At 46.7% G+C, this 25,141-nt stretch overlaps 1 protein-coding gene across 3 annotated transcripts; it reads right to left on the bottom strand.

Moving 5' to 3' along the window:
- Positions 1–1,783: 1,783 nt before the first annotated feature.
- Positions 1,784–24,124, bottom strand: PLA1A (phospholipase A1 member A). Of its 3 annotated transcripts, none has more exons than XM_014603993.3 (12): positions 21,499–24,124; positions 20,648–20,820; positions 18,254–18,452; positions 16,467–16,644; positions 15,233–15,341; positions 13,838–13,939; positions 13,017–13,100; positions 10,390–10,557; positions 9,512–9,601; positions 8,440–8,548; positions 4,640–4,804; positions 1,784–2,091 (listed from the first exon to the last, which is right to left on the bottom strand). In XM_014603993.3, exons 1-12 carry the CDS (start codon positions 21,636–21,638, stop codon positions 1,962–1,964), a joined length of 1,647 nt encoding a protein of 548 aa, XP_014459479.2. In that variant the 5' UTR covers positions 21,639–24,124; the 3' UTR covers positions 1,784–1,961. The 3 variants fall into 3 exon arrangements, with proteins under 3 accessions (XP_014459479.2, XP_059576472.1, XP_006261552.3); XM_059720489.1 differs by having other exon boundaries at positions 18,254–18,408; XM_006261490.4 differs by having other exon boundaries at positions 1,999–2,257; positions 21,499–24,123.
- Between the last annotated feature and the right edge of the window lie 1,017 nt (positions 24,125–25,141).

Below are 25,141 nucleotides of genomic sequence, written 5' to 3'. Positions count from 1 at the left end.
CGAGAATGTGAATACAGCTCTATGGAAGGAACCTGAGCTGGATTTTGTTGCCCACCTGGGTGCACATGAAGACAGAGGAGAGGTTTGATCAAGATAAGCCCTCCCAGAAGGATCAGTGAGGTCAGAAAGAAGCAGCAAAGAAGGTGCAGTGTTTGAACTCAAACCACTGTGGAAGTGGAAGGCACCTTGTAACTATAGTAGTGACTAAAGTTGTGCTGCAGACACGCCCAGCGCTTTCATCTGCTGGTGGCTTGTGTGGAGTGATGACAGCATTAGTCACTGTGGGCCTCTTTAAGCTAGGAGGGTGCAGTGGGGCCACATTGCAGGCATAATGCCCCCTACCACCAAGATGCAGAGGCAGATCCAGCAGCTCTGTGCTGCTTCTACAAGAGGCTCATATACTGGTGTTCTGGTCTGGCTAGGGTCAGGCCTGTGACCTGGTGATTCTGAGCTCCTGAAAAACTCAGCCAGGGCCACTTAAAAAGGGGTGCACACAGCTGCTGTGAAGGGACCTGCAGCTCAGACAGCTGCCCCTCTACCACAGCACTAGTGCAGGGCCACTGCATTGTAGTTTCCTCTGCCACAGCCCTGCTGCATGGTTCCCCAAACAGAAGTCATTCACTGCTGCTGCTGCTTGCTGTACAGCTAGGAGGCTTCTCTGGGGTAGCTGTTAGTGTCCTTTTAGGAAGGGTGTAAAGGCTTCTGATCAGCACAAGGGAACTATGCAGCTCTTGGAGCCACCAGACTTGATAAGTTGGGTTGTATCTATAGGGATGGCTCCCCTAATCAAATAAATCTCTCTGAGGTGGCTTTCTATGCTTGGGTAGACTTTTGGTACCTTTGAGGCCTGCTGTATTTCTCAAGATGCCCTCCAAGGCACTTCCTCTTAAAAATGTGTATTTGGGGCACCAAATATAATTGTCCTCGGTAGAAGGAAACTCCTGTAGCCTCCCCCTAGTTAGTATGCTAGCCAGCTGCCTTGCAAATGGCCAAAATGGAGAACTTGGGGAAGGGTAAGGACTAGAGGGAAGGAGAGCCTTGTATAGGTCCTTGCAGCCACCCACTTTGACCGAAATAGAATTGACAGGATCCTTCCTTGGTGACAAGTGAAAAAAACCTCGCCAAGCCTGAGGAAGCCTCTGCATGTCCCTTCTGCTGGTTTCATCCAGTGAATCTAGGGATCTGTGCACTGAGGTGCATGGGTTTAGGGATAGAAAAGGTAGCAACACTTTACTTTCTTTACTCAGAAAATTCATATATGGCTCACAGGATCAATGAGATGGGGTGAACAAGGGGAGAGACATTTGTGTCTGTCCCCCACATTAGAGCTTCCATACAGCCCTTTTCATCCTTTTACAGTCTCGGAGCTTGAAACACCATTCTGTGTTGCCATGGATCTCCAGGTATGATGTGTATGATGAGCCTGAATCTCCATTGCTATGTATCTTGTGGAGCGATTGACACCAGCTTAAAAGAGGGATATTGCTCTATCACCGCAGTGTGTTTTATCTGACTTTGAGCTGACCTAAAAGAGCCTAATTTGGAAGTTGGGAAAGCTCATGGAGTCTTGTCATGTGAAGGGGAAACGTGATAAATGGATGGTAGAGCCACTCATGAGATCGAAAGGGTCTCAAATTCTATATGTGTCTTTAGATTGAACTAGTAGTGTGTGTGTGTGTGTATGTGTGTGTGTGTTAGTGTTACTATGATATGTTTTCCTGCTCATGAAATTCTGAGCCTTAAGCCTTTGTTAATAAAAATAATACTTTGCTTACCTAGAACCTTTAATGTGAAGATCTCAGAGCATTTTAATGAACCAGTCCTTTCACCCTTGTGATCCCCTTGCAAGATGTTACTATCCTATTTTACAGAAAGGGAAACTGAGTTTAAGTGACTAAGCTAAGGCTACACACACTCACTTGCAGAGCTGGGCCTAGAATCCAGGAGTCTGGACTCCCAAACTACTTCTGTAATCTTTTAAAGTTTTGCTTTTCCTTGTATGCACATGATTCTGTTTTAGCACGGTCAGTCCTTCTACCCCAAGGCAGGAGATGAAGACTGCATCCAGTTCCGTCCTTTTTCGAGGAAATGCTACCCAGAAGCAGAAAAAAAGAACACGTTTCAGAGTGCATCTCCCTATGCCAGTGCACTTGGTGTGCTCCAGGTCTTGTCCTACAGACAGGCGATTGCCAGGTCGTGCAGAAGGCCTTTTTTTCCTGTCAGTGTCAGGTTCTGAGACAGGCAAAACATCTTTTCACTGTGAGAGGAGTACAAAAGGTTTAGGTAAATTGTAGAAAGCTGAGGAGGAATTGATGCTTCTATCAACATGTCTCATGGGGAACTGCCCAGGAGGGCAGTGGGTGACCGCCAGCCTGACCTTGCACCTCTGAGGGACAGCTCTATGTCCCAGAGGCATCTCCGGTCTCTTTTGTGGTAGAAAGTTTTTACAGGAGTTGCCATGTTGGGACGTAATGAATTGGCCTTGTGTTCCAGTGCCTTGAAAAGTTGGAGTTTGGCTTTGAGAGGGCATCCAAGTGTAGACGGGTGATGTGGCTAAGGCAGATTCAAAGGGGGTAAAACCATACCTCCCAGTGGGATGTGCAGCACATATGGTGAGCTCCTTGTCCTCCCTGACTCATTCCTGTAGCTGCTGCCAGACCACATGACAGCAAGGCCATGCAGGCTTGCTGTGGCTCTGGAACCCAGGGGCTGAGCCCTGCTATTGCTTACTGCCCCCTTTTCCCCTGCCACCAAATTTGGGTGGGTGGGTAGAGGCAGCATTCGTGGCCTGGTTTTGAGAACAATATGACAAGCGCATGCGCACTGCACTACACAGCTGAAGAAGGGTGTTGCTGAGCACCCCTCCCCACCATGCACCCCGCATGAATCCATCTATGGGGATAGGCCAGTGTGGGCCACTTGGGCACACCACTGAGTAGGAGCACCAGAGAAATAGCAGCTTTGGGAAGCTCACTGCTTCCTGGGCTCCTCTGCATGCCGGGGAATGCACCTTTGTGTCCAGCCTTCCTTGCAAGGGGTGTGTGTATGTAGATGTCTTCCTCTGCCACATATGTCAGGATGTTTTTAACCCTCCCTCAGAGGTGATGGCTACAGCCAAGGCTGGGGATTTTGACTGGGGTATGTCAATGCTCCTACTGGGACTTAAAGTCAGAGGTTCCTGGCTAGAGGGTCTTGCCCATCTGCTCAGAGTGATATCATTTACCATATTGGGGGTCAGAAAGGAATTTTACCCCATGGTCGGATTGGTATGGACTGGAGGGGAGGGGATTGCCTTCCTTTGTAGCGGGGGGCATGGCCCTCTACTCTGGACCTCTTGAGTGTATATTAACAACTGTTTACAGAAGCAGGACATTGGCTGCTGTGGTCCCCCTGCTTTACTGTGGCAGGTTAGGATGTCATATCTTGTATTGTGTCAGGGTTGACGATAGTTTTAAGAAAAGTTTAGATTATGGATTTGTATAGGATGGTTTGGATAGGGTTGATCCTGCCTCAGGGAGGAGGTTGGACTGGATGACCCCTGGAGGTCCCTTCCAGTTTGACTTTTCTGTGACTTGGTGTGTATGTGTGTGTACAGGATGAGTTGGAGTGCCTTGAGGGATTTTATTTCCAGGGAGACAGTTTTCATGCTCTAGGACTCAGGGGTCACATTAATAGTGCTTAGTCCTTGCCTATGGGCCTGCGGGGGAAAAGGCTTCCCCACTTGTGCTGCAGCTGTGGGAATGCTAGATCCTAAAATGAGGGGCATCTATTCTCCTGGCTGTGAGATACAGTTGTAGGGCATGGTCACTGGGGAAGAGAGCTTCAGTTCCCTTAATGGGAGAAAGGTTTGCTTTTTGTTCCTCTTGCTTTGGAGAAGTCAATTAAGGCTGGATGATAGCAGTTTCATGCTCTCTGGCACTGACAATGCTGTTTTTCACAAGATGGCTACCCTGGGCCATAATGTCAGGAACCGCCATAGATTTCAGAGAGACCAGGGGGGGTTTCTGCCTTCTCAGACATAAAGGCCCTATCATGAAAGATGCTGGTGACCAGAACCTCTCAAAATGAAGCTGGAACTGGAAAGGATCAGGTAGAGAGCACAAATGAGGACAAAACCAAGGAGAAGCTGGTGCAGATGCCATTTGCCCACAGTTCTGGACAGCATTAATAAGGCCCTCTGCAATAGATCTGGCTTGAGTGGCAGCCTTTTTCCTTCCAATGATGGGGTGAGTGTGAAGGAAGTGAGGGGTAGAAAATAATTTGGCCTAGGACAGAGATTTCCAGAGACTTTTGCCCATTCAAGAAGCAGTGACTCATTAGCTCAGATCATGGGCTATATTCATCATAAGTCATCTCCTGCCATTGTGTGTGAGCACATATTCTTATACTGGGGTGGGCACAGGAGCTTATGTGGGATGTCAGCCCTTCCTCAATTCCTCTTCCATTGCTGGTGCATGTTATACCCAGCAACAATCAGGGAAGATACAGAGGCAGGCTTTAATGCATGCATTGAGTTCCTGGGGAGCTTCGAACTTTCCAGAGGAGCAGCACATTCCCAAAGAGTGAAAGATCATGCCATGAGACCAGCCAGCAAGGCTCTTTTGCTGGAGTGGGCCTGAGGGGTATGTCTGTGGCTTACCTGTTCTCAACTGGCAGTGGAGCTGTGCAGAATTTGCCTGTGATGGAGGTTGCGTCCTTTCTCCAGAACTGGTTCCTAGGGAGGTACGTCAGCACTGCACTCTCCATCTGGCATGCTGGGACTGTATGAGCCAGCAGCCCCTGGCCCATCTGCTTCTGCTTGGGTCTGCAAGGAAGGGTGAAGGATGCCCATGAGAACAGGGGACTGAAGTGCAGATAAATATAGGTGTACAGAAGGGCAATGGGGAGAGAGGATACAGATATCCACTGAGTCACAGCAGGTGGCAGCGTTGTTAGTAGGAATCCTAATAAAACCTGATAAAAGTCAGAGGATCCTTTTTTGGGATTAAACCCTGCAGTAGAGAAGGGAGGCTCTGTCCTGGTAAAACTCTCCCTCCTCCAGGTTGTCTCTCCAGGCCCTGCTACACATTCCAGTTAAAGCTGGATAGAAACCAGCTATAGAGTTGTTACACAACTGGTTGTTATATAAGAGCTGGTTGGCTCTTTTTTTATAGCTGAATAGTCATTTGTATCATGTAATAATTACTTTGCACTTGTGGCTGGTCTTACTTTGCATGTGTGGCCGGTCTAAATTTATTGCATGGTTACCCAGTTAATTGAGTAGTATATGTTACATGCAGCAAGGGCTTCCATGTTATATCCCTATCCTTTGCAGAGGCAGGGGGATGTGAACATGCCTATTCCACACAGTCAAAGCAGCTATCCCAGCACTTTCATGAAGCATTAAATGCTGCTCGTGTGACCTGGAGCATTTGGAAATGCATAAAGTGAGAGATGTTGCCCCCTTTTAAATATTGGGCCCTGGTCTCTGTCAGAGATGGGGCAGTGAGACTGGCATGGCTGGTGATCAGCCCCCCTGGGGGTTAGAAAACAGTGTTCCTAGTACATCCCTAGAAGGAATTCCCCTGATGCCAGTGAAGTTTCATGGGATGGTGGAGCGAATTGGGCCTGCTGTACCTGGTTTGGAGCTGCCCCCCCCCCCCCCCAAAAGTACCATAAATAGAAAAGACGAATTGTGCAATCTGTGCATGTGTCTGGGGTCGAACTAGATACCCTGGCAGTCCTTTCTAGCCCTGGCAGTGTATGAATAGCAAGGAACTGTGAAACAGGAGAGATCTCTTCTCCTGCAGAACAAGGCCCACAGGTAGGATGTACCCCACCCCCTCCTGGATCACAGAATTGGCGAGTGGGGTAAACGATTATGTTCCTAAGAGAGCTAAATGATTTTACTGTAGCAAACAACAAAGGACCAGATTCCTCATGCTCTGTATGTGTGCAGCTCCAGTTGGCCTTAAAGGGGGATCTGCTTGAAAACATCCTGCAGGCCTTACCCCATCTGGGGACATTTCGGGGAGCTGAGAGCTCTTGGTCCATATTTAGGAGCCTAAGAACATTTTCTGAAGTGCTGAACACCTTCAAATCCTACTGAAGCCCCTGGGAATGGTCATGTGCTTGAAGCATTTGTAACCTGGGTTCCTTGATTAAATGCCTAATGGGGATAGAAAGGCCTGTGTTTAAGTTCCCAGGTGTAAGACTCTTGGCTAGACTATGTGGGAAGGATAGGTAGGCCTTGCCTGAATGAGAAAAGCTTCTTCCTTCATGTGTGGATTTAAACTGACATATTGGTAATAAACTTATAATAATAATAATAAACAGATAAAGCTGCTCCTCTATGGGAATGAGAGCTCCTGTGTGTGGGGTTACATTGATGCTACTGGAACTGTATGCCCTATGGTTAAGTGCTAAAATGTTTCCTTTTAGAACTAGGGGCTCCTCTTCATGTGCAGGTAAATGTGCAATGGGATCTAATGCAAGATCTAGTCACACCTCCTGTCATGCCACAGGTGCATGGCAGAAGGTGCAAGTGTGGGAACATTCATTAGATCGCGTCATGCCCTATTGCCAGTGTAGGGGAGCCTGATCCTGGGCTCCCCCTGCAGTGACCAGAAGCAAGTTCCCCTGGCTGGGAACCCCTCAACTGAAGGGCTCCCAGCTGAGGAAGCACACCACACACCTCTGTGGTTGGAAGATGCAGCTGCTGTGATCTCCCAGCCCCTGGTGTGCTTGAAACTGCTGGGACTGAGAGATCATGGCTGCTTTAGTATTCCAGTCTTGGAGGTGCATGAAGCCCCTGGAGCTGAGAGACTGCAGCAGCGGTGATCTCCCAGCCCCAGGAGGCCCCATGCACCGCGGGGTCTGGGAGATTGCAGCTGCACCCCATAGCTGCTGGGACCCAGCTGAGTCCTAGCACTGGGAGGTGCACTGCCAGGAACCAAAATCTTCAGCTGCTGGACTCTGGGTCTGCAAGACTCCCCAAAACAGCTAGGCACAGTGCATTCCAGCAGCTGGGAGTCCTGTCAGCTGACAAAGCTCCCAGCCGCAGCTGCAGGGGAGACCCTGCTACAGGTACAAACTGAAGTTGGATACCAACCAGCTATGAAGTTATTACTTATTTTTTAGGTCTAACTTTACAGCTGGCTGGTGCTTTTTATGGTGTGACAGGTACTTTGCACGTGCAGTGGGTTTTAGTTCATTTCCCAATTAACCAGCTAATTGTGCAATGCCCGTAACTTTTTGAGGAGAGAGGCAGAAGAGGCCTTAGCTTTGTTCATTTCTGGCTCCCTGTCCTTTTCCTTCCTGAGATCCTGCTCCATCTGGTGGATACTTGTCAAATTACTGAGCTACTGAGCCTGGAGATGGTACAGGGCCTGAATCTGAAACCCCCTCATTAGCCCCTTAAGGAATTATCTGTCTAGCAATAAATATTCATGGGCTTCAGTTTCACAGGTATGATGTAGGTCAGTCCAAGCTCTAAAGGGCCTGGCCATCCACCTGGACTTGTAAACTCTTTAAGTCTGGAGTCATAGGCTCATAATCCTTACAGATGTACAGCTGTAGACTGGAGATCCCCTGGGGGAAACCCTCCTCCCTCTATCTCACCTCTTCTTTTCTTGAAGAAGCACAATTTAAAGAGGGTTTTTTTTTTTGTTTGGTTGGTTTTTTGGATGTGAGATTTTGGGGTTTTTTTTGTTTGTTTGGGGTTTTTTTGCTGCACCACATTTCAGCTCAGCTTGGCAGTAAGAGCCATCTGGGCACCAGTGCTTGTGCTACTCTGCCCTATGCCAGGTGGCTGTGGCTCCAAATGGATGTCCACCCACTGAGTCCAGGCAGAGTGCTGCACACTGTGGTCTCACTTCCTCCCTGCAGCTTCTTGCCTGCCATGCCGGTGACTGAGGAAAGGCAAATGTATAAGTTGGAGAGGCTGGCTCCCTGCCTGCTGGGAACTTCTCTGTGGTGGGAAAATCCACCCCCAGCAGAGGAGCTGAGTCAAAGGGGGATGGAGGGTGAGAGGGAACCTGGACCTTTTAAGGCAAATACAGTTTGGAGGATGGGGGTGTGATCCAGATACAGCTTATCATCCCTACACCTTGTCTTGGTCCCCAGCCACAGTAGATTTCCTCCTTTGGTGGTACCCTGGGTTTTTTTGCTGCATGTAACAACATGTCAGTAAACTCCTTTCTTGCTGCTTCTAGCTTTTCCAGTCATTTCCACTCCTGTCCCATGGCCAAATGTCTGGGAGACTGGGTTAGTTTGGCCAGACCTTGTTAGAGGTGGGCATTTGGTGCATGCACCTGCCCAGGGCAGCAGTGAGATTTGTCACATTTCCAGGTCACCTGATGGGGATTGCACTGGGCCATTTGTGATAGTATTGGGCACACACCTGATTTGAAACAATCTCACTCCTTACAGCCAGGCAGGGAGAGGCTGGAGGTTACTCACATGGAGATCTTTGTGGAGTCTGTGGAGTCACCGCTGTGGAAAGTGATCTCGATGTTGGTGACTGAGTTCCTCTTCTGCGACAGGTGAAACTGCACCAAGCTGTAATACACTGAGCGACAGACAGTGGGTGCCAGAGTGAGGCAGAAGATGCTGATTCTGGGCCAAGCCCTCACCTTTCACCAAGGAAGGCCTCCTAACCCCATCACCACCCCTCACAAACACTGTATGGAGAAAATCTGAGCAGAGCTTTGTCACAAAAAAGAGACTATTTGGTAGCTGGCTGGGTGTGTAATTGTTTGCTTGTTGGATTCTGTTCTGCTGCAGGTCATTTTAAGAGTGGGAGTGAAGCAGAAACAGAGAAAGAGGGCAGGGAGGAAGTGAAGGTGGTATCAGACACTGTCACTTGGCCTCGGTATGCTCTCTTGCTGGTGTAAATCAGGTAGAACTCTATTAGGGCTAGTGGACTTAGACCAGGGTAACATTCTTGGAAGCATGGGAAAATCAGGCCTGATATTTGCTACTGTTTCCGTGAGCATGGGTTTACTGTGGCTCAGACACCTTCCAGGCCAGATCCCAGTCTCAGTCACTCTATTTTACTCAGGTGCGTCTCCTGTCTCCTTTGGTGGGTACGTAAGAGGATGCAGGTGAGGGTCCACAGCAGGCAACATGCTGGCATCTTGGCTCTGCCCACTGCCTGCGACACAGCATGGCTCCTCAGCAACTGAGGATGTTGCTGAAGAAGGGAACACGGTGGTGCTGAGAGAGAGGCCAGGACAGTGAGATCCACTGAGGAGCCTGGCTGCTGAAGGCACGAGGATGTCTGCATTCCCTCGGAGGAGCACAACATATCGGACCCTTTCAGCAGTGGGTACCAAGGGGTTTGAAGCTACTCTGAAGCTAATCTTTCTCCCCAACAATTTTTGAAGCACCTGTGGCTCCCAATGGGACTACCTGTTTCAAGCAGAGAGGGACTGTCCCTTTAGGAAGACAGGCCCAAATGGAAGTTCCCCACAGCTCGTCTGTGCAGCCAGGCTGGCTTCCTGCTGACTCTAGTTTCCTCTTTGCTACTTACTGCAGAACGGGGCTGAGGGTCTGGTCACCAGGTAAACCTTTACTTCCTTGGGTAGCTTGCTCAGGCTGACTCCAGCTTGCTTCAACAAACCTATGGGAAGAAACAAAGCCAAGCTAGAAGGAAAAAGGCCCCGCGGGTAGATGTGTGGGGATGCTGGTCCAGTGTGTTATAATTGCAGTACTCAGAGCTGCTCTAATTAAAGCGCCCCCTCCCCTGCACTCCTGGAGCACATGTAAACATGTCCTGAGTGACTGCTGATGGGGACAGAGGGGATCTGACTGAGCCCTCACTGGTCCTCATATCCACTCTAGCCCCTCTCGCCCCTGCACCCCACAGCCACAAAGCACCCCATGGAAAAGACTTAGAAAGTACCACAGGAAGAGGGCAGGAGAGACCAGGACACTGCCAATGCCTCTGGCACTGCAGCAACAAGGAATTTGCTCAGCAGGTAAGTGACTGATGACAACCTTGAGACTCCAGGAGGAACCTAAGTTAACTATTGCCATGGGTGGCTGGCTAGAACACCAAGATTGATACCAGAATTGGCTACCAGCCACAACATTTGGATCCAGATGTGGATCCCTATTTCTAATCCTTTTCCAGGGTTAGGGGCATTTGGAGTGAGGATTTGATTCAGCCCAGGACAAGAGGAAGGGTTTGCCTCAGATCTGACTTTTTCCAAACTTTGGTGATGACAGACAGGGGCAGTCAATACTGACGATCTGAGGCATTTTTAGTCCTGATGGGAAGTGCCATAGAATCAGAGGTTTGGCAGGGATCTCCAGGGTCTTTCATAGACTCACATACCCCAAAGCCACTGAGAACCTGCAGGCTTTTATTCTCCCTCTGCCAATGCAGGTCCCTAGTTGGCACCTTACCTATTCTGGGACAGGAGAGCTGGAAGGGATCTGAACAATCCAGGCACTTTGCATCAAGGAAATCTTGGTGACTGGAACAGGGGAACGCCATCAAAGGACAGGAGTCCTCCAAGGCACTGATGTAGAGCTGAACTGCCCTCATGTGATCACAGATCAGGTATTTGTAGCCTGAAATATAAAGCACAATGACAGGGACCTAGTCTCTCTACACATTTCTGAGGAACCTGATACAGTAATATTCAGGCCACAGGTTAAGAAGCACAATCTTTTGTCTGCAAGAGCCCATTGGCTAAAACCTTCAAGGGTGCCCAGGTGATTTAGAGGCCTAAGTCCCACTAAAAGTAAAGTCACTTAGGTGCTTTGGAAATTTTTATTTATGCAGTGGAGCAGCCTACTGATATGTACCCAAGGACTTTAAGACAAATGGATGCAGAGTCCCTTACATTCTATAAATACTAGCTTAGTCCAAGCTAGAAGGATGTTTACTGCTATATATCAATAAACCATCCTCCTGCAGATACAGTTTATATCAGGAAAAAAGTTATTTTGTTTGCAGAGCTTGGAAGCTCTTCCCCCTGAATGAAATAAACTAGCAAAATCAACTCTGACTACATAACAGCTTCTGTCAGCATAGAAACGTCACAAACAATCCTGGTCTTTGCTGATCTTACTCTACTGGTACAAATTTCTACTTGCAGGCCTGGTGCAGCTGATCTACTTCACTGAGTGAAACAGATGTTACCTGCTGTCCTGCACAGCTGGGGCCCAATCCTGTGAGACAACACTCAAGGCATACCTCTGCAAACAGGGAAACCTTCAGTTTCCCCACCAAAAGAAGAGTGCTTGGGAAATCCTTGGCATTCCTCTACAATGTGGTGTGGGCAGTGGGGTCCTGCAGGGCTCGGTCCTTGGACTGATACTCTTTAATGTCTTCATCAGCGACTTGGACGAGGGAGTGAAATGTACTCTGTCCAAGTTTGCGGATGACACAAAGCTATGGGGAGAAGTGGACACGCCGGAGGGCAGGGAACAGCTGCAAGCAGACCTGGACAGGTTAGACAAGTGGGCAGAAAACAACAGAATGCAATTCAACAAGGAGAAATGCAAAGTGCTGCACCTAGGGAGGAAAAATGTCCAGCATACCTACTGCCTAGGAAATAACCTGCTGGGTGGCACGGAAGTGGAAAGGGATCTTGGAGTCCTAGTGGACTCCAAGATGAACATGAGTCGGCAGTGTGATGAAGCCATCAGAAAAGCTAATGGCACTTTATCATGTATCAGCAGATGCATGACAAACAGATCCAAAGAGGTGATACTTCCCCTCTATTGGGCACTGGTCAGACCACAGTTGGAGTACTGCGTGCAATTCTGGGCACCGCACTTCAAGAGGGATGTGGATAACCTGGAGAGGGTCCAGAGAAGGGCCACTCGTATGGTTAAGGGCTTGTAGACCAAGCCCTACGAGGAGAGACTAGAGAACCTGGACCTTTTCAGCCTCCGCAAGAGAAGGTTGAGAGGCGACCTTGTGGCTGCCTATAAGTTCATCACAGGGGCACAGAAGGGAATTGGTGAGGTTTTATTCACCAAGGCGCCCCCGGGGGTTACAAGAAATAATGGCCACAAGCTAGCAGAGAGCAGATTTAGACTGGACATTAGGAAGAACTTCTTCACAGTTAGAGTGGCCAAGGTCTGGAACGGGCTCCCAAGGGAGGTGGTGCTCTCCCCTACCCTGGGGGTCTTCAAGAGGAGGTTAGATATGCATCTAGCTGGGGTCATCTAGACCCAGTACTCTTTCCTGCCTATGCAGGGGGTCGGACTCGATGATCTATTGAGGTCCCTTCCGACCCTAACATCTATGAATCTATGAATGAATGCAACCTGTTTTTTTTTCCTATTTGTGAAGACATGTCCCAAGTCGAGATTGTCTGGGCATGCATTTCTGCAAATGGGGAAACCCCAAGTTTCCCTGTTTGCAGAGGTGCACCTTGTGTTGGGCTGCAGCAGTGTGATGCAGAGCCAGGGAATCCTTTGCCGGGGGATTCTCAGGGTGCAGGTCTGTAAACAGGGGAACCCAAGTATGCACTTTCAGTCCTTCAAGGGCCTGATCCTGCAAACTCTGGAAATAGGAATTCCCTGGTCATGCAGGATTGGGCCCCTAGAGTCCCAGGACTGCCTGTATAGGGCAGCTGGAGAGCGTGGGTAGCTCCAGGCTGCTCACTCTGTCCTGCCTTAAAGCAAATAGATGTCTGCAGAAAAATAGCTGACAAATTCATGCCACCTATGTGGCAACCACACATTTTGGGCATTTGTGGTGTGACAAGGGACATGGATGCCTGTTTGATTGGCCTTTGGGCTTCCATAAAATTTTTATGATGCCATAAAGATGACATTTGTTTCCAGTGTGTGTGTGATGGTTTTTCCTAGGAATGAGAAGGAGAGACATGGGCAGAAAGGCCTTGTGGTATGAAACTTGTACTGTGATGGCTTTTCCTTTCCAAGTATCTGTGGCCTTATATTAATCATTACAAATGTGGCCACCTCCCCTCTCCCAAGTGGGAGCTGTTTACAGGCTGATAAACAGCAGTGTGTGGCCCTTCCTTTGACAACATGCCACTAGCCCTTCTTACCCAAGAACTGGGGGCAGCCAGGCTGGTCTTTGCCTCCGTTGATGAAGTAGTCAATGTGGCCTACAGCAATCCGGATGCCGAAATCTGAAAGGAGCCAAAATCCCAGAGTAATTTGTTAGCCTCCTGGGCTAGAGAAACAGGAATGAGATTCTAGTCCTGATTCTGCTGCTGCTGCAGTTAGTAACTCTGTATAATTCTAAGTCGCTGAGCCTTGGGTTCCTACTTATTTGAAATGGGAATGATTAATGTATAAATGTCTGTAAAGAGCTTTGTGGTCTTCATATGGAAGGGACTACAGAAAGGCAAGACAAGACATTATTATTCTATAGCACCTTTCATCTTAACACACACCCAAATACTTTGCAGAGTTTATCAACCATCCCTGCAGACTACACTGGAACAGATCTGAAGTATGTGCCCAAAGGGCATAGAAGTGAGTGCATAGCAATACCTGTCTACTACATACAGGCATCAGTGTGAGGTGTTTACCAGTTCCTACCAGCAGCACTATACAGCAGCCTTACAGCACAGGCCAGGGAGGAGAAGTGCTTGATGAATGATTGTCATAGTCTGCACCTATGATGGGGAAATTCCCACCCCTGCTATTGCTCTGGGGCACTGTAGCATGGACAGAAATTCCCTGACTAGATCTGCTTTAGTAAACCTTCCAGGAAGCATATCTACTGAAGAGACAGTCTGATGTGGGAGTTGAGCCCAGGACCATCAGGCCTAGAGGGTAGTCCACTGAGCGCACTACTTTTCAGTAATGAAGGCGGGGTAGGGGGGAGTAATCAGGCTGAAAAACACAGAAACCAGATTACTGTCTGAGTCAGTGTGAATGGCTTCTACAAAGAGGGCATCTCCAGGATCCAGGCGCTCGTCAGGGCTGGCTTTCGTGTACTTGGGTCCTGCAGGATCCAGCCCTGTAGTAAGAAAAAAACCAACAAAGTTTCAGTGGAAAACTTTGCAGCCCACTTTTCCTTAAGGAAAGTCATGGAACCAGCTTGGGATTGGAGGAGTTCAGTTCAGCATCCCAAAATCCAGGGATTGGCCCAAGGGACTTTGAGCTGCAGATTCGAGCAAGAAGTGGTATGCAACTTCCAGTACACCTGTGAAATCCTAGGGCAGGAGGGGGAAAGTGCTGTCAGCTTGGCACCTACACCTGTAAGTGACCTGGTATAAGTGAAAGGGGAGAGTGCAGGAGACACAGAGAAGGCCAGGAAGTCTAGAGACCATGCAGCTGTTGGGCAGCAGGAAAGTGACTTTACCATGCACAGGCCTGGAAAAAAAAAAGGGGAAACCAAGAATCTACTGGAGAATTGAATCTCAAAATGCTGATGAGGAACTCGAGAGAGAACAAGTCTCAAAGGCTCTTCCCCACAACTCCGTTTAGCCTCATGCTAAACACTACCCTGCTGGTGGTAAATAATGCAGGTGTTCTAGAAAAATAGTCTGAGAAGGTATATGCATGGAGCTTTATCAGGGTAAGCCTGTTTCCCTACATTGTACCTCTGAGTGTAAACCAAGTGGTTCCTGAAGTGAGTCATAGATACTGTGCTCTCTCTCTCTTGAAGACTTTAGCATACGGATATATCAGAAGGATCTGTTCCAATCTCTGTACATTGGAAACTTATGCAAGAAGGTGGGTAGCAAGAACTGTTAGATGTGAGGTTTTATGGTTCTCAGGTCCAGGTAAGCTGCCCAGCAGAGCCAGCACTCCCTTCAGATGGCTCAGACTGCAATGATAGTGATGCCCAAGCACTATCTTTATAATTCAGCTCTGTGTGTTTTCAGTCTTACACACACTCCCTCAGCCCTGCTCTGGACATATACAACTCTTTCCGGGCACTACTGTTTTGAGTCTTCTGCGGTCTAGATCTCCAGGAACTCACAGTGCAGTGGCTGCACTGACTCCCTCACAGTAAGTGGAGTGAATTCTATTGCATGGTACTGCGTGGGAATGTCATAGGGTCTGCACCTGCGAGCCCTGCAAGCAGAATCCCGCGGCCAAAGTGTTGGTTGCCATTTTTCCAAGGAAAGGCATTGCTGAATTCTTCCATAGCAGAGAAGGAGCCCACGAGACTAAGATGTGTCTAATACACTCATTCTCAGCCCAAGGGCCATTGTCAATCCCTTCACATCAGCTTTCATACACTCTTCTTGCTCTCTCTATCACTTGGGGATGTTGGAGAATCTGGGACTCAGCATTTCAGTACCTGTAATCCTTCCCAGCCGTCCTTCATAGAACTGCCCCACCAGGCCCCCAACGTGTGCTCCAAGGCTCACCCCAATCAGGTGGATTGATGTTTCTGATGCTCCGAGTGCCTGAGAATGGATGGTAATATAATTAATACAAGTCAGGGGGAAAGCCAGGAAAAACTGGGTCTCCTAGCTCCCACTCCAGTGCACTGTCTCCAGGCTGTGCTGCCTATATCAGGGAAGAGAGTGGGTAACCAAAAAGTTCACAGTGTTTCTCCATGGTCTAGTGCTTTCAGAGCAGACACAAATATTCTGCACGAGAGCTGCCAGCCTTCCTCCTTCCTTCCCCCACACCCCGGCTCGTGACCAGGTCTGATGTTCTCACCTCCCAGATGCCTTTAAACAGGAGCACATCCCTCAAAGTCTCCCAGGTGAGCTGCATGCCCCCATCCACAGGAATGGAAAAGGTAAGGTATTTCTCTTTGTTTTATTGTCTTTTAGGTCCCAGGATGATACGATCCTCACTATTTTATTGGTTTCATCTTCCTAGATTAGATTGCCTTATCTTTAATAGGACACAAGCATGAGTTTGTGTTTGTTGACTAAGGGACAGTATGAAGCACAATACTATATGACCCAGTGAAATACAATGGGCTGCCACAAATATGGTGCATCCCATTGTGGCAATACAGAACAACAAGATAGGAAGAACACAATAGGATACAAAGTCCTGTCTGTTTGGGTTTGGTAGGTGTCTTACAGCTGTTCTTCACACATGAAGGTGAGGGAACAAGGGGAAAACCATAGAGAATCAAGTCTTGTGATTGCAATAAGTGAGGGTACTTCACTGCTTAGTGCATTGCTTTGCAGTATGCATGGTATGGTGCAGTGTAGTAAAACAGTGCTATACAGTGCAGCATGGGACACCACTATAGTGTAGAATAGGCAACGGAATGAAATCGGGGTAAAGACAGACTCCTTAGTGTCTTGACCTCACGTAATGATGGGCTGACACAGCAGATGTTATCTTATTATATTAAAAAAAACCTCAGGAGTGCGAGGAAGATGACAGCATCTCTGGGGCTGGGCTGAGAAGGAGAATCTGTAGTGAGCTTAGCTCTTTAAAAAAGAGTGCCCGACTGACTGTTTCCAGAGGAGGTTAGGATAGAAATGGCTGTCCGGACTGCTGTGTGTTAGTGTGGCTTCTGCCTCTTGCCATGCCCTCCAACCTAGAACCGCATTTACACCTACCAGCAATTTTTCAATCAAATGAAAGATCTCCAGGGCCAGCTTGGTGACATTTTCCACGGCAGTGGAGTAAGCTGCGGTCGCTCCATAGACCCAGTCCACTGCAATCACGTTCACTCGGGCTGTGCGGTGTAAGGTGCCGATAAACCCATTGATCCAGGAGGGCTTTGTACCCAAAGCTCTGGTGAACCATCAGAAATAAGCATGTTAGACACCTTCCAAAATAGGGCTCTCCCTGATGGGGTGCCTCAAATTCCTCCAGCTAAACAGCTTTGGTGAAAGTTTTGTTTTCTGCCAAGACATTCCCCTCAGCTTTATTTCACAGCAGTTTCATTAGAAACTCCAACACCTATTATTCAAACAGAAACTAGAAACTGACGTGACCCAGAATAATAGCTGCTGTTACAGCCAACCTCGGAGGTTTTCTGAGCCCCCAAGGCCTGGAACAGAGGTGGTGCAAGCACCTACTCCAGACACTTTTAAGAAATTTTTGGATCCTTATCATGCTGGGATCCTTTGACCCTAGCTGACTTCCTGCCCCTTGGGCAGGGGGCTGGACCTGATGATCTTTCAAGGTCCCTTCCAGCCCCAATGTCTATGAAATCTATGAAATGCTGCAGTGCTTGTGCTGATCACTAGCTGTGCACAGAGAGAATTTCCTGCCACATAGGAAACTGTTTTGTTAGGAGCCATGAAGCAAATGACTTAACCTCTGTGTTGCAATTTCTCCTCTTTCTTAACATGACAATATACTGGCCTATACCTGTAATTTATGTTATGTTATAATGCTTCATGACCTGAGTACAATAAGTACCTGACCTGAGTCACTTATTTAGACACCAATTATGAAACTGTTCAGTTATCTGAATGTAGAACATGCTGCCAGCCTACAAAGTATGTGAGATGTGACAGGCATGGTGATTAAAACAAAAATAATTACTTTAGGGAATGAGGAAAACAATTGAAATAATCAATATTTTTTATGATTGATTGATCAGTTGATCTCTCTCTATGATACAGAATTCTATCTACATAAATATGGAACTATAGAAATTAATGTTTATGTAATATATGTTTTATTAGCTGAATTATTTGACTTTATGAACATGTTTTGGCCTCAGCATGGATAATTGACCCTCTACTGTATCTCACATATTTAAAGCTAAACTTTGCTTTAAAAAAAAAAAAAGACTGGCAGGATGGATGATATTACTGTCAAGTGACTGTAATATAAAAGTCATGGTTCATGCCCATGTGTCTCTAGGACAGAAAGAAGAAAGGTGGGCTTGGTAGGATTTCCAGTAAGTTAACTCATCCCAGGGGCTGAAAGGCCAGAATTGAGACAGGAAGGAGAATCTTGCAAAAGCAAGGATTCTTCATGAGTAAAGCTTGTCCAAAACTAGAGAGAAGATTACATTTTTAAAACTGTTCTTCAATTTCACTTTAACAGATAGAACATTTAAAATGTTAATTGAAATTTGAAGAATTTTGCCGAGATCTACTTTTCTGCTAACATAATGGGGGAGGAAGGAAGGTAAGTAACATGTTTATCGATAGTTCCCCCCTGCTTGGCTGGAATTAGAAAAGCTGACCACCTTTTTTACTGAACTTTAAATGCTCAAATGGACATGGCTCAGCTCTACCGATACAAACAATGGAAACCATCTCCTTGCTTAAGACAAGCAGCCCGAGCACCCTGTCTGCTCATACTGCTGAGGTATAACACGGGGAAAGAGGGATCAGTGACTGAAACAGCTTGAACCCAGAGTGCCTTCTTTGTGTGCTCTCACCTGAAGCCATGGATTAATATTTTGGTGTCCAGGCTAGTGTTGAAGCTGGAGTTCCTGTCATCACTAATAGAAATCAGCTGCCCACAGCTGGGGTTCGAGGAGGGGAAAAGAAGGAATCGGATCTTGAGGTTCATGCCCCGGAGGAAGCTGGCAGTCTGGAAGTCAGAGCAGGGCAGTCTTGAGATATTGATTTCATTCCCTAGAAAGAGAGAGAGAGAGAGAGAGAGAGAGAGAGAACCCCCCCCAAACTGTCCAGCCTGTGTGCGCCCAGTGAAAAGAAGCAGAGGAAGAGGGGAGGGGATGGGGGGGGTGGAGAGGGAGGTTTAGAGAAGTCACTGCTTGGTTGTGCTGGTAGCCTTCCTCCCATCTTTTCTCTGAAGGAAAGTTACATTAGCTCACTGTGCCGACAGTGGTAGGAGCAGCAGAGAAGGCAAGACCAGACCTGACAGCCATAGAAGTGGCTTGGCTTTATCTGCTTTGGAAAAGCCACAGTTTCACTTAGTCTCTTGGTAGCTTCACACATTCAGACATCCTGTCTCATTTTATTTTTGGTAGATACATGAGCTTTCCTCAAATGCTCTCAACCTTATCAGTACTGGGTGGTATATCAAGTGGGCCAGTTTCCCAGAGCTGAGGAAAATTATAAATGATACTGATTAGGAGAAAAAGTTTAGAGAGGAAAATGTAAACTGTAAAGTGGGAGCTCTTTCAGATTCCTCAAAACCCAGAAAGAAAGCAACTTGAAATAGAAGCCCACCTTGGTTCAGTGGGAAGTGAAGGCAACTGTTACTATTAAAAGAACAACAATATGAGACCAGTCAACATGGTTTTATGGAAAATACTGTGGGGTTTTTTTGTATCCAGCTCTCACACACCAGCCCTATCCAATAGCAATAAAACACAGATTAAATGGATAGGGAACCAGGTAGCTGACAGATCTCAAAAAGTCATCTGTGGGAATCCTGACCAATTCTATCTACTCTATCCTGACCAGTTTTGACCTATGCCACAATTCAATGAGTCTGGAAACAAATACAATATCACTGTTGATGAAATAACCTCACTAGAAAGTCTGAGCACCTTCACAGGGAAGAAATGCTGAGAACACCCAGACTCTTTTTTGTTTTAGCAGAGTAGGGCACAGCAAGAAGTAATGGCTGTACAAATCTGAGTTAGAATTAAGGCACAGAGTTTTACCAGAGATGGTGATTAACTATGGAATAAATGATGATGAAAGGGGTGGATTCTCCCTTGCACACCATTTTCAGATGACTACTGGGTGCCTTTTTTGGAAGATCTGCTTCAAGCAAATACAAATTATTGTTCTCAACCCAAGAGTACCTGGGTCCATTCTAATAGCCTGTGATAGATAGGAGCACAAAGTAGTTGATTTAATCATCTCTTCTAGCCTAGAAAATTATGAAACTATTTTTCAGTAATAACAGGGATAAATCTGAAAACAGATCCCTTTTCACCTCTAGACTGGAGAAAGTGAAACAACCTTGAAGCCATGTTTATAATGAAAACAGCCTCTTCCTGTCTATACAACTCATTAACTAGTTCCCTAGTCACTGAGGTGCATTTGCAGCCATTCTGGAAGGAATGTAGTTTAAGAGCGAGTGCACAGAATTGAAAAGCAGATCTCTCAGGACCCAAGGTGCCCACTACAGGATGTGTCCCTCTCCCTAAAGTCTGTTCAGACTTTACTCAGCCCCTGGGGATGGAGAGAGGTGAAGTGTGTCCTGGGGTCCCATTTAGTCCCAGTCAGAAAGAGTGCACCTGATCAATGGTACTGAGTGGACAAGTCAAATTAGATAAGGCAAATTTTGACAGCACTGTGCAGTCCATAATTAACAAGTGGGCAAAGTGAATGAGGGAGGGGCAGGAGTTACACTGAAGAAGCAGAAACAGGTGACCTGGAATGTTAGTCTGTGAAATGTTAGCTAAGAGAATAATTTTTGAATGATGGAGGGGGAAGGGGTGGCTGGATCCCATGTTTATCTTTTTTTTCTGTGATTCCAGATCAAGCATATTCTGTTTCCAAGACAGAACCTGCTGATGCAGGAGGCTAAGGTTACTTGTCTTTCCCATCACTGCCTCCGTGCAGCAAGCAGGCATGAACAATTTGTAAAGTCAAGTCAGCAGACCCACCTACACTTCTGGATTGATATGTGGGGTAAGAAAGGGAGTGCTTTCAGTTGCTGGCCTCACTGAAATGGGACTTGGCTGCAGCAGGGATCCCTTTAAATGGACTTCAGACTCATTGCTGAAGGGAACAGGTTGCCTAAGGGACTCAAGTTGGTTAAATTCGAAGCCAGAACTGGCCCCTGCAAATCCTCCCACATTCTTTGCCCTGCAGCTTTGGTGTTTGAGTGTCCCCCATCCTTGCCTTACCTGTATATGCTGAGCTGAGCAACAGTACACCTGCTAAAACGAGAAGAGACTTCTTTCTGGGAAAAGCCATCTCCCTCCAAGCTCTTTTGGGGTTGTAATGAGTTGAGATCAGTAGTGGGGAACAGGGGAAGGCAGCTCCTGTGCACCACTGGGACCTTCTGATAGGGCTGGTGCTGTTAATGATCAACAAAACCTGTGTTTTTTTTGGGAAAATAAAAGTAGGGGCAAGCACCTCTGCCCCTGTTTGATTATTAGTCAAAGCCCTGGCATCAGCACAAAATAGCTATAATTGCTGCTAGAAGGCTGTTGAACCCACACTTCTTCCCAAAGCAGAGGTATGGCTATGGAGTCAGCTCCTGGCACCAGTCACCATGGCTGTTTCTATTTACAAAGTTACTATGATGGTAGGGTTTTCAGCCGCCTCTACCCAAAGTCCTTTGTAACTATTAATGAATATGTACATAAATATAGCCTCAGGACTCCCCTGGAAGGTATGGAAGTCTTTTGATTCCCATCTTACAGATGGTGTAGAACAGGGGTGGCCAACTTGTGACCTCTTTGTGTGGCATGTGGTAGATCAGAAAGGGAACAATCAACATGGTGGTAGAAAGCAGAGCATCAGATCAAGCAGAGGAAAGGAATCAGGGTGGCACTTGGGGAGGGTGTAGGGCTAATCTGTGGTACTCCTGACAAAAAAGGTTGACCCCCACTGTTGTCACAAGAGGCATTGATTGGTGGCCCAAGGTCATACACCAAGAGCAGAAATTTATAAATTCATACAGCTTATGGTCAGAAGGGATTTTTATATTAATCTCTTCTGACCTGCTGTACCACTGGGTCCAGAATTTTACCTGGTGATTTCTGATTGAGCTACTGTGCCTAAGAAGGAACCTAGTCTTGAACCACTAATTCCAAGTTGCAGAGTATTCTCAGGTAAGGTGGTTCCATGGTTCACTGAAAGAAGATTAGAGAAAAGGGTATGTTCTAGCATGACAATCCATCAGAATGAGAAGATGTCACACGAAGGAAAGGAAACACCTGCAGTCTGGGTCCCACTGTCACCTTTGATTCTGAATGGAGATGATTTCTTATGTGAGTGGGCAGTTCCCTTGTTAAGCCTGAGTCTTTGACTTTGCCAGCATTTACATCAGCTGTACGGATATAACTGCCTTGGTGCTGTTCTCTAGTGGAGATAGAGTCCCAGCACATCAATTGTACCAGCTCAAACTGCTGTTTGCAGGTGTGTGTTATTTCTGGGTGTGTTCCCAGTTGTTCCATCTTCTAGACTCTAGCTGCTGACACCGACTAGCTAGAGGGCTTGAGGATTTATTCAGACCAGGGAGATGGGCAGGAAGGTGTTAACTGTATTGTAGTTATGCAAGGGGAAAACCCTAATATAAGATGAACTGCAAAGTGGGGCTTGCTGGGGCACAAATCAACTCTGCATAGACATGGCCTTTCTTAGAGTGACTGGGCTCCTCTGTACCTGTCAAAGGCTGGATCTGACATGTACACAGCAGCATATCTTTAATATGACATCTATTCTTTAGTAGTGTTATGTTTCTACTTTCTAGCAAGTAAGAATAATGGGCAAATTAAAGGAAACTTATCTATTTCAGATGCTATTAAAAAAAAATCAGAAGTGATTATTTGACCACTTGCTCAGGATCATAAGCAGGCACAGGCAGGGTATTTTACACATCTCTATGACACATCCTTGGCCAAGCTAGCATATGTAGATGAAACCGTTTACTCATGCCCCTTTTGCTTTAAATGGAGGATGGAAGGAAGTGTGTAATCCAGTCTCAGTCAACATGAAACCAAGGGCATGTCTGACATCTGGTGCATCTGGGATGACCAGAGCCGTGTTCTGACTGGCTGCTTGGTCCTGTATGAAAATATCATCTCTGGGCACTAAACCTCATGGTTGCACAATGCAACCTTACCCTAGGGCTTGGGAAGGCAGGGGGGTGAAAGCTAAGGCAATTCATGCCCATACCTAAGCCCCAAAGCCTCTGCTTTTCCCCCTTACTTTTTAAAAAACGGCAAACGGGTACAGCAGCTGGTCCAGCCTACATCAAAGTCACAAAGAGGAATGAGGTTGAATAATCCTCTCAGACTCCAGTTAGTAGTTTCCTTCTCAAAAGCACAAGATGTCAGTGGTTTGATTATTCTCTTAGCTATCAGCTCATAATCCATGCAGAAAGCCTTGTTATCCTCCAGGACAACACAAGAGAAGTTCTTTCTGGGGAAGTTAGGTAAGAAATAGGGTTTCATAGATGTTAGGGGCTGGAAGGGACCTTGCAAGATCATTGGGTTACCACAAAGTTGTGAATATTTGGCCTTTTGAGAGAGAAAATTACAGTTCATCTATGACCATGAATCCTTTTGCAAACTTAAACATACAGCTACAGAGTCTTTCGTGATTTGATTACCCTTCTTAGACACAAAGTTAGGAAACTGGTACACCTCCCTTAATTATTATCCTTTCCAATCTTCCTCCATTCTTAGCTGGTAGGGTATTACTGCTACACCAGTCAGAAAAGAAGCAAGAGACCTCTCTATAGCCTGACCTTTTTTTGTTTACACCCTAAAGCAAAAGGTTAAGCACTTATTCCAATACCTTATCTAACTATTTGAGGGGTGTGATACAGATTTGCACCTATATTAGCTGGGAGAAATTCAGTAAGGAGGAAGATCAGGGTTTGAATCACATTCTGACTTTTGGGGAGTCTGCAGCAGTGGCAGCCAGAAGGAGCTACTGCTGCTGCCTGAACTGCTTAGTGTCTTATGGGGGGGGCTCAACTCCCCTCCAAAACCCCTCATAATTCGAACCCTAAGGAGGATGGCACAACACACATCAGGTTGTCTTGAATTTGTTGAGTTCTCCAGTTTTCCCTTGTTTACACTCTAGATTTATAAGCATTCTGACTGGTTTATTCAAATGTCTTTGTTTCACTAAAACTTTGAGGAACTGGACTGAAGCCATTTTCTTATAAGCTGGGAGGGGGTTAATTAGCTGTGACTAATGCCTTAGTGAAAATTACAGTTTTGAAAGGGAGAACTTCTTATCTCCTTCCGTCACCCCCTTGGAATAATATTCTTTGCTACTGTTGGGTTTCCTTTTCTTCTTGGCTTATGATTTTTACTGACAAAGTTCCTTTACTTTTACAACTTAGTTAGGGAACTTAACACATACATATTCATGATAGCAAAACTACATTCTAATACATTCAGTTACATCAGTTAGTACTTGTACACTGTTATGGGTACCTTCTGGGCAGAGCAGAGCTAGGCATGTTTGATCAGGCACCCTGAGCCGACCACTTCTATCGCTGGCCTTAGCAAAGGGGACACACTGTTCAGGGTCCTGGCTTCTGCTGCAGCCAAGTTAGTATATAGCAAAACCACCACCCTGGGCTTGTAAGAGATGCAAAAGAAATAAACAGTAAAACAAATAAACCGACACTTAGCTTTTTTGCTGGTTTCATGCCTCTGGCTTGCTAGGTTTTGCCCAGGTTTCACTTGCCCATAGCGTCTTATCTTTCAGAGGCTTTGAGCCTGCAGGGCTTGTACAAACAAAAAAGAAGCCTTGCTCATGGCTGCTTATCCTCAGTTAACCCTAGGCTCCAGGCAACCTCATTCTCTGCTGGTGCAGCCACCCCAGAAGCTGCTTTCAGCGTCTCTTATTTCCACCCCCTGCTGATTCACATGGCTGGCTCTTTCTCATTCCCCAACCTCAGTTAGCTCCTTTACCGGGGAGGCTCTCTGCATCCCTGGACTAGTGTCCTCAACCTCTGGTGAGTCCCTCCGGCTCTGGGATGGGTGTGGGGGATTGCTTTTAGGGTGCAGGGCTGTTCAAGCTCCTCCACACCCATAGTAACAGAGCCGGGCCCTGTTACATGACTGCTAACAATTGTCAAATAAACCTATTATATAGTATATCTGGATTACCTATTGCAAAGCCTTTTATAAAATAGTTCCTTTCAGGCCTTTTGCTCTAAATTGGCTTCTGCTGACTAGGCTACTTGTCATGTCTGCCAAGGCTCACTCTGCAGTCACCCAGAAACAAGTGCCAAGGTCTTCATTCTCTTCAGTCACAGTAGCTTAATCAGGTCTTCTTAATGAAAAATAAAATGTCATGTTACTAAAACAAATATTTTTAAACTACTCTCAGTGCTTTTCGGAAAGCAATTATTCTCCCCTGGCTTACTCATGTAGGGATTTTGGTTATGCTAAGTTATAGTTATGCTAAACTATAGTTAAGCTAAGACGCTGCAAAGGACCTTGGGAGTAATGGGCTTCACTGACCTCTGGGTTGCCTGACAAAAGATGCAGTGAGAGAAAGAGTTGTTGGTTGTAGCTGTGTTGGTTTAAGGACATAGGCAAACAAGGTTCTTTGGGTAGATGTGATATCTTTTATTAGACCAACTAAATAGTTGGAAAAATTGTTCTTTGCAAGCTTTCGGGCACAAACACCCTTCTTCAGCCATA

The sequence above is a fragment of the Alligator mississippiensis genome, chromosome 1 (genome assembly GCF_030867095.1).
Source record: "Alligator mississippiensis isolate rAllMis1 chromosome 1, rAllMis1, whole genome shotgun sequence".
NCBI lineage: Eukaryota > Metazoa > Chordata > Crocodylia > Alligatoridae > Alligator > Alligator mississippiensis.
Note: the sequence above shows the minus strand (reverse complement) of the source record. Positions and strands in the feature narration are given on the sequence as shown.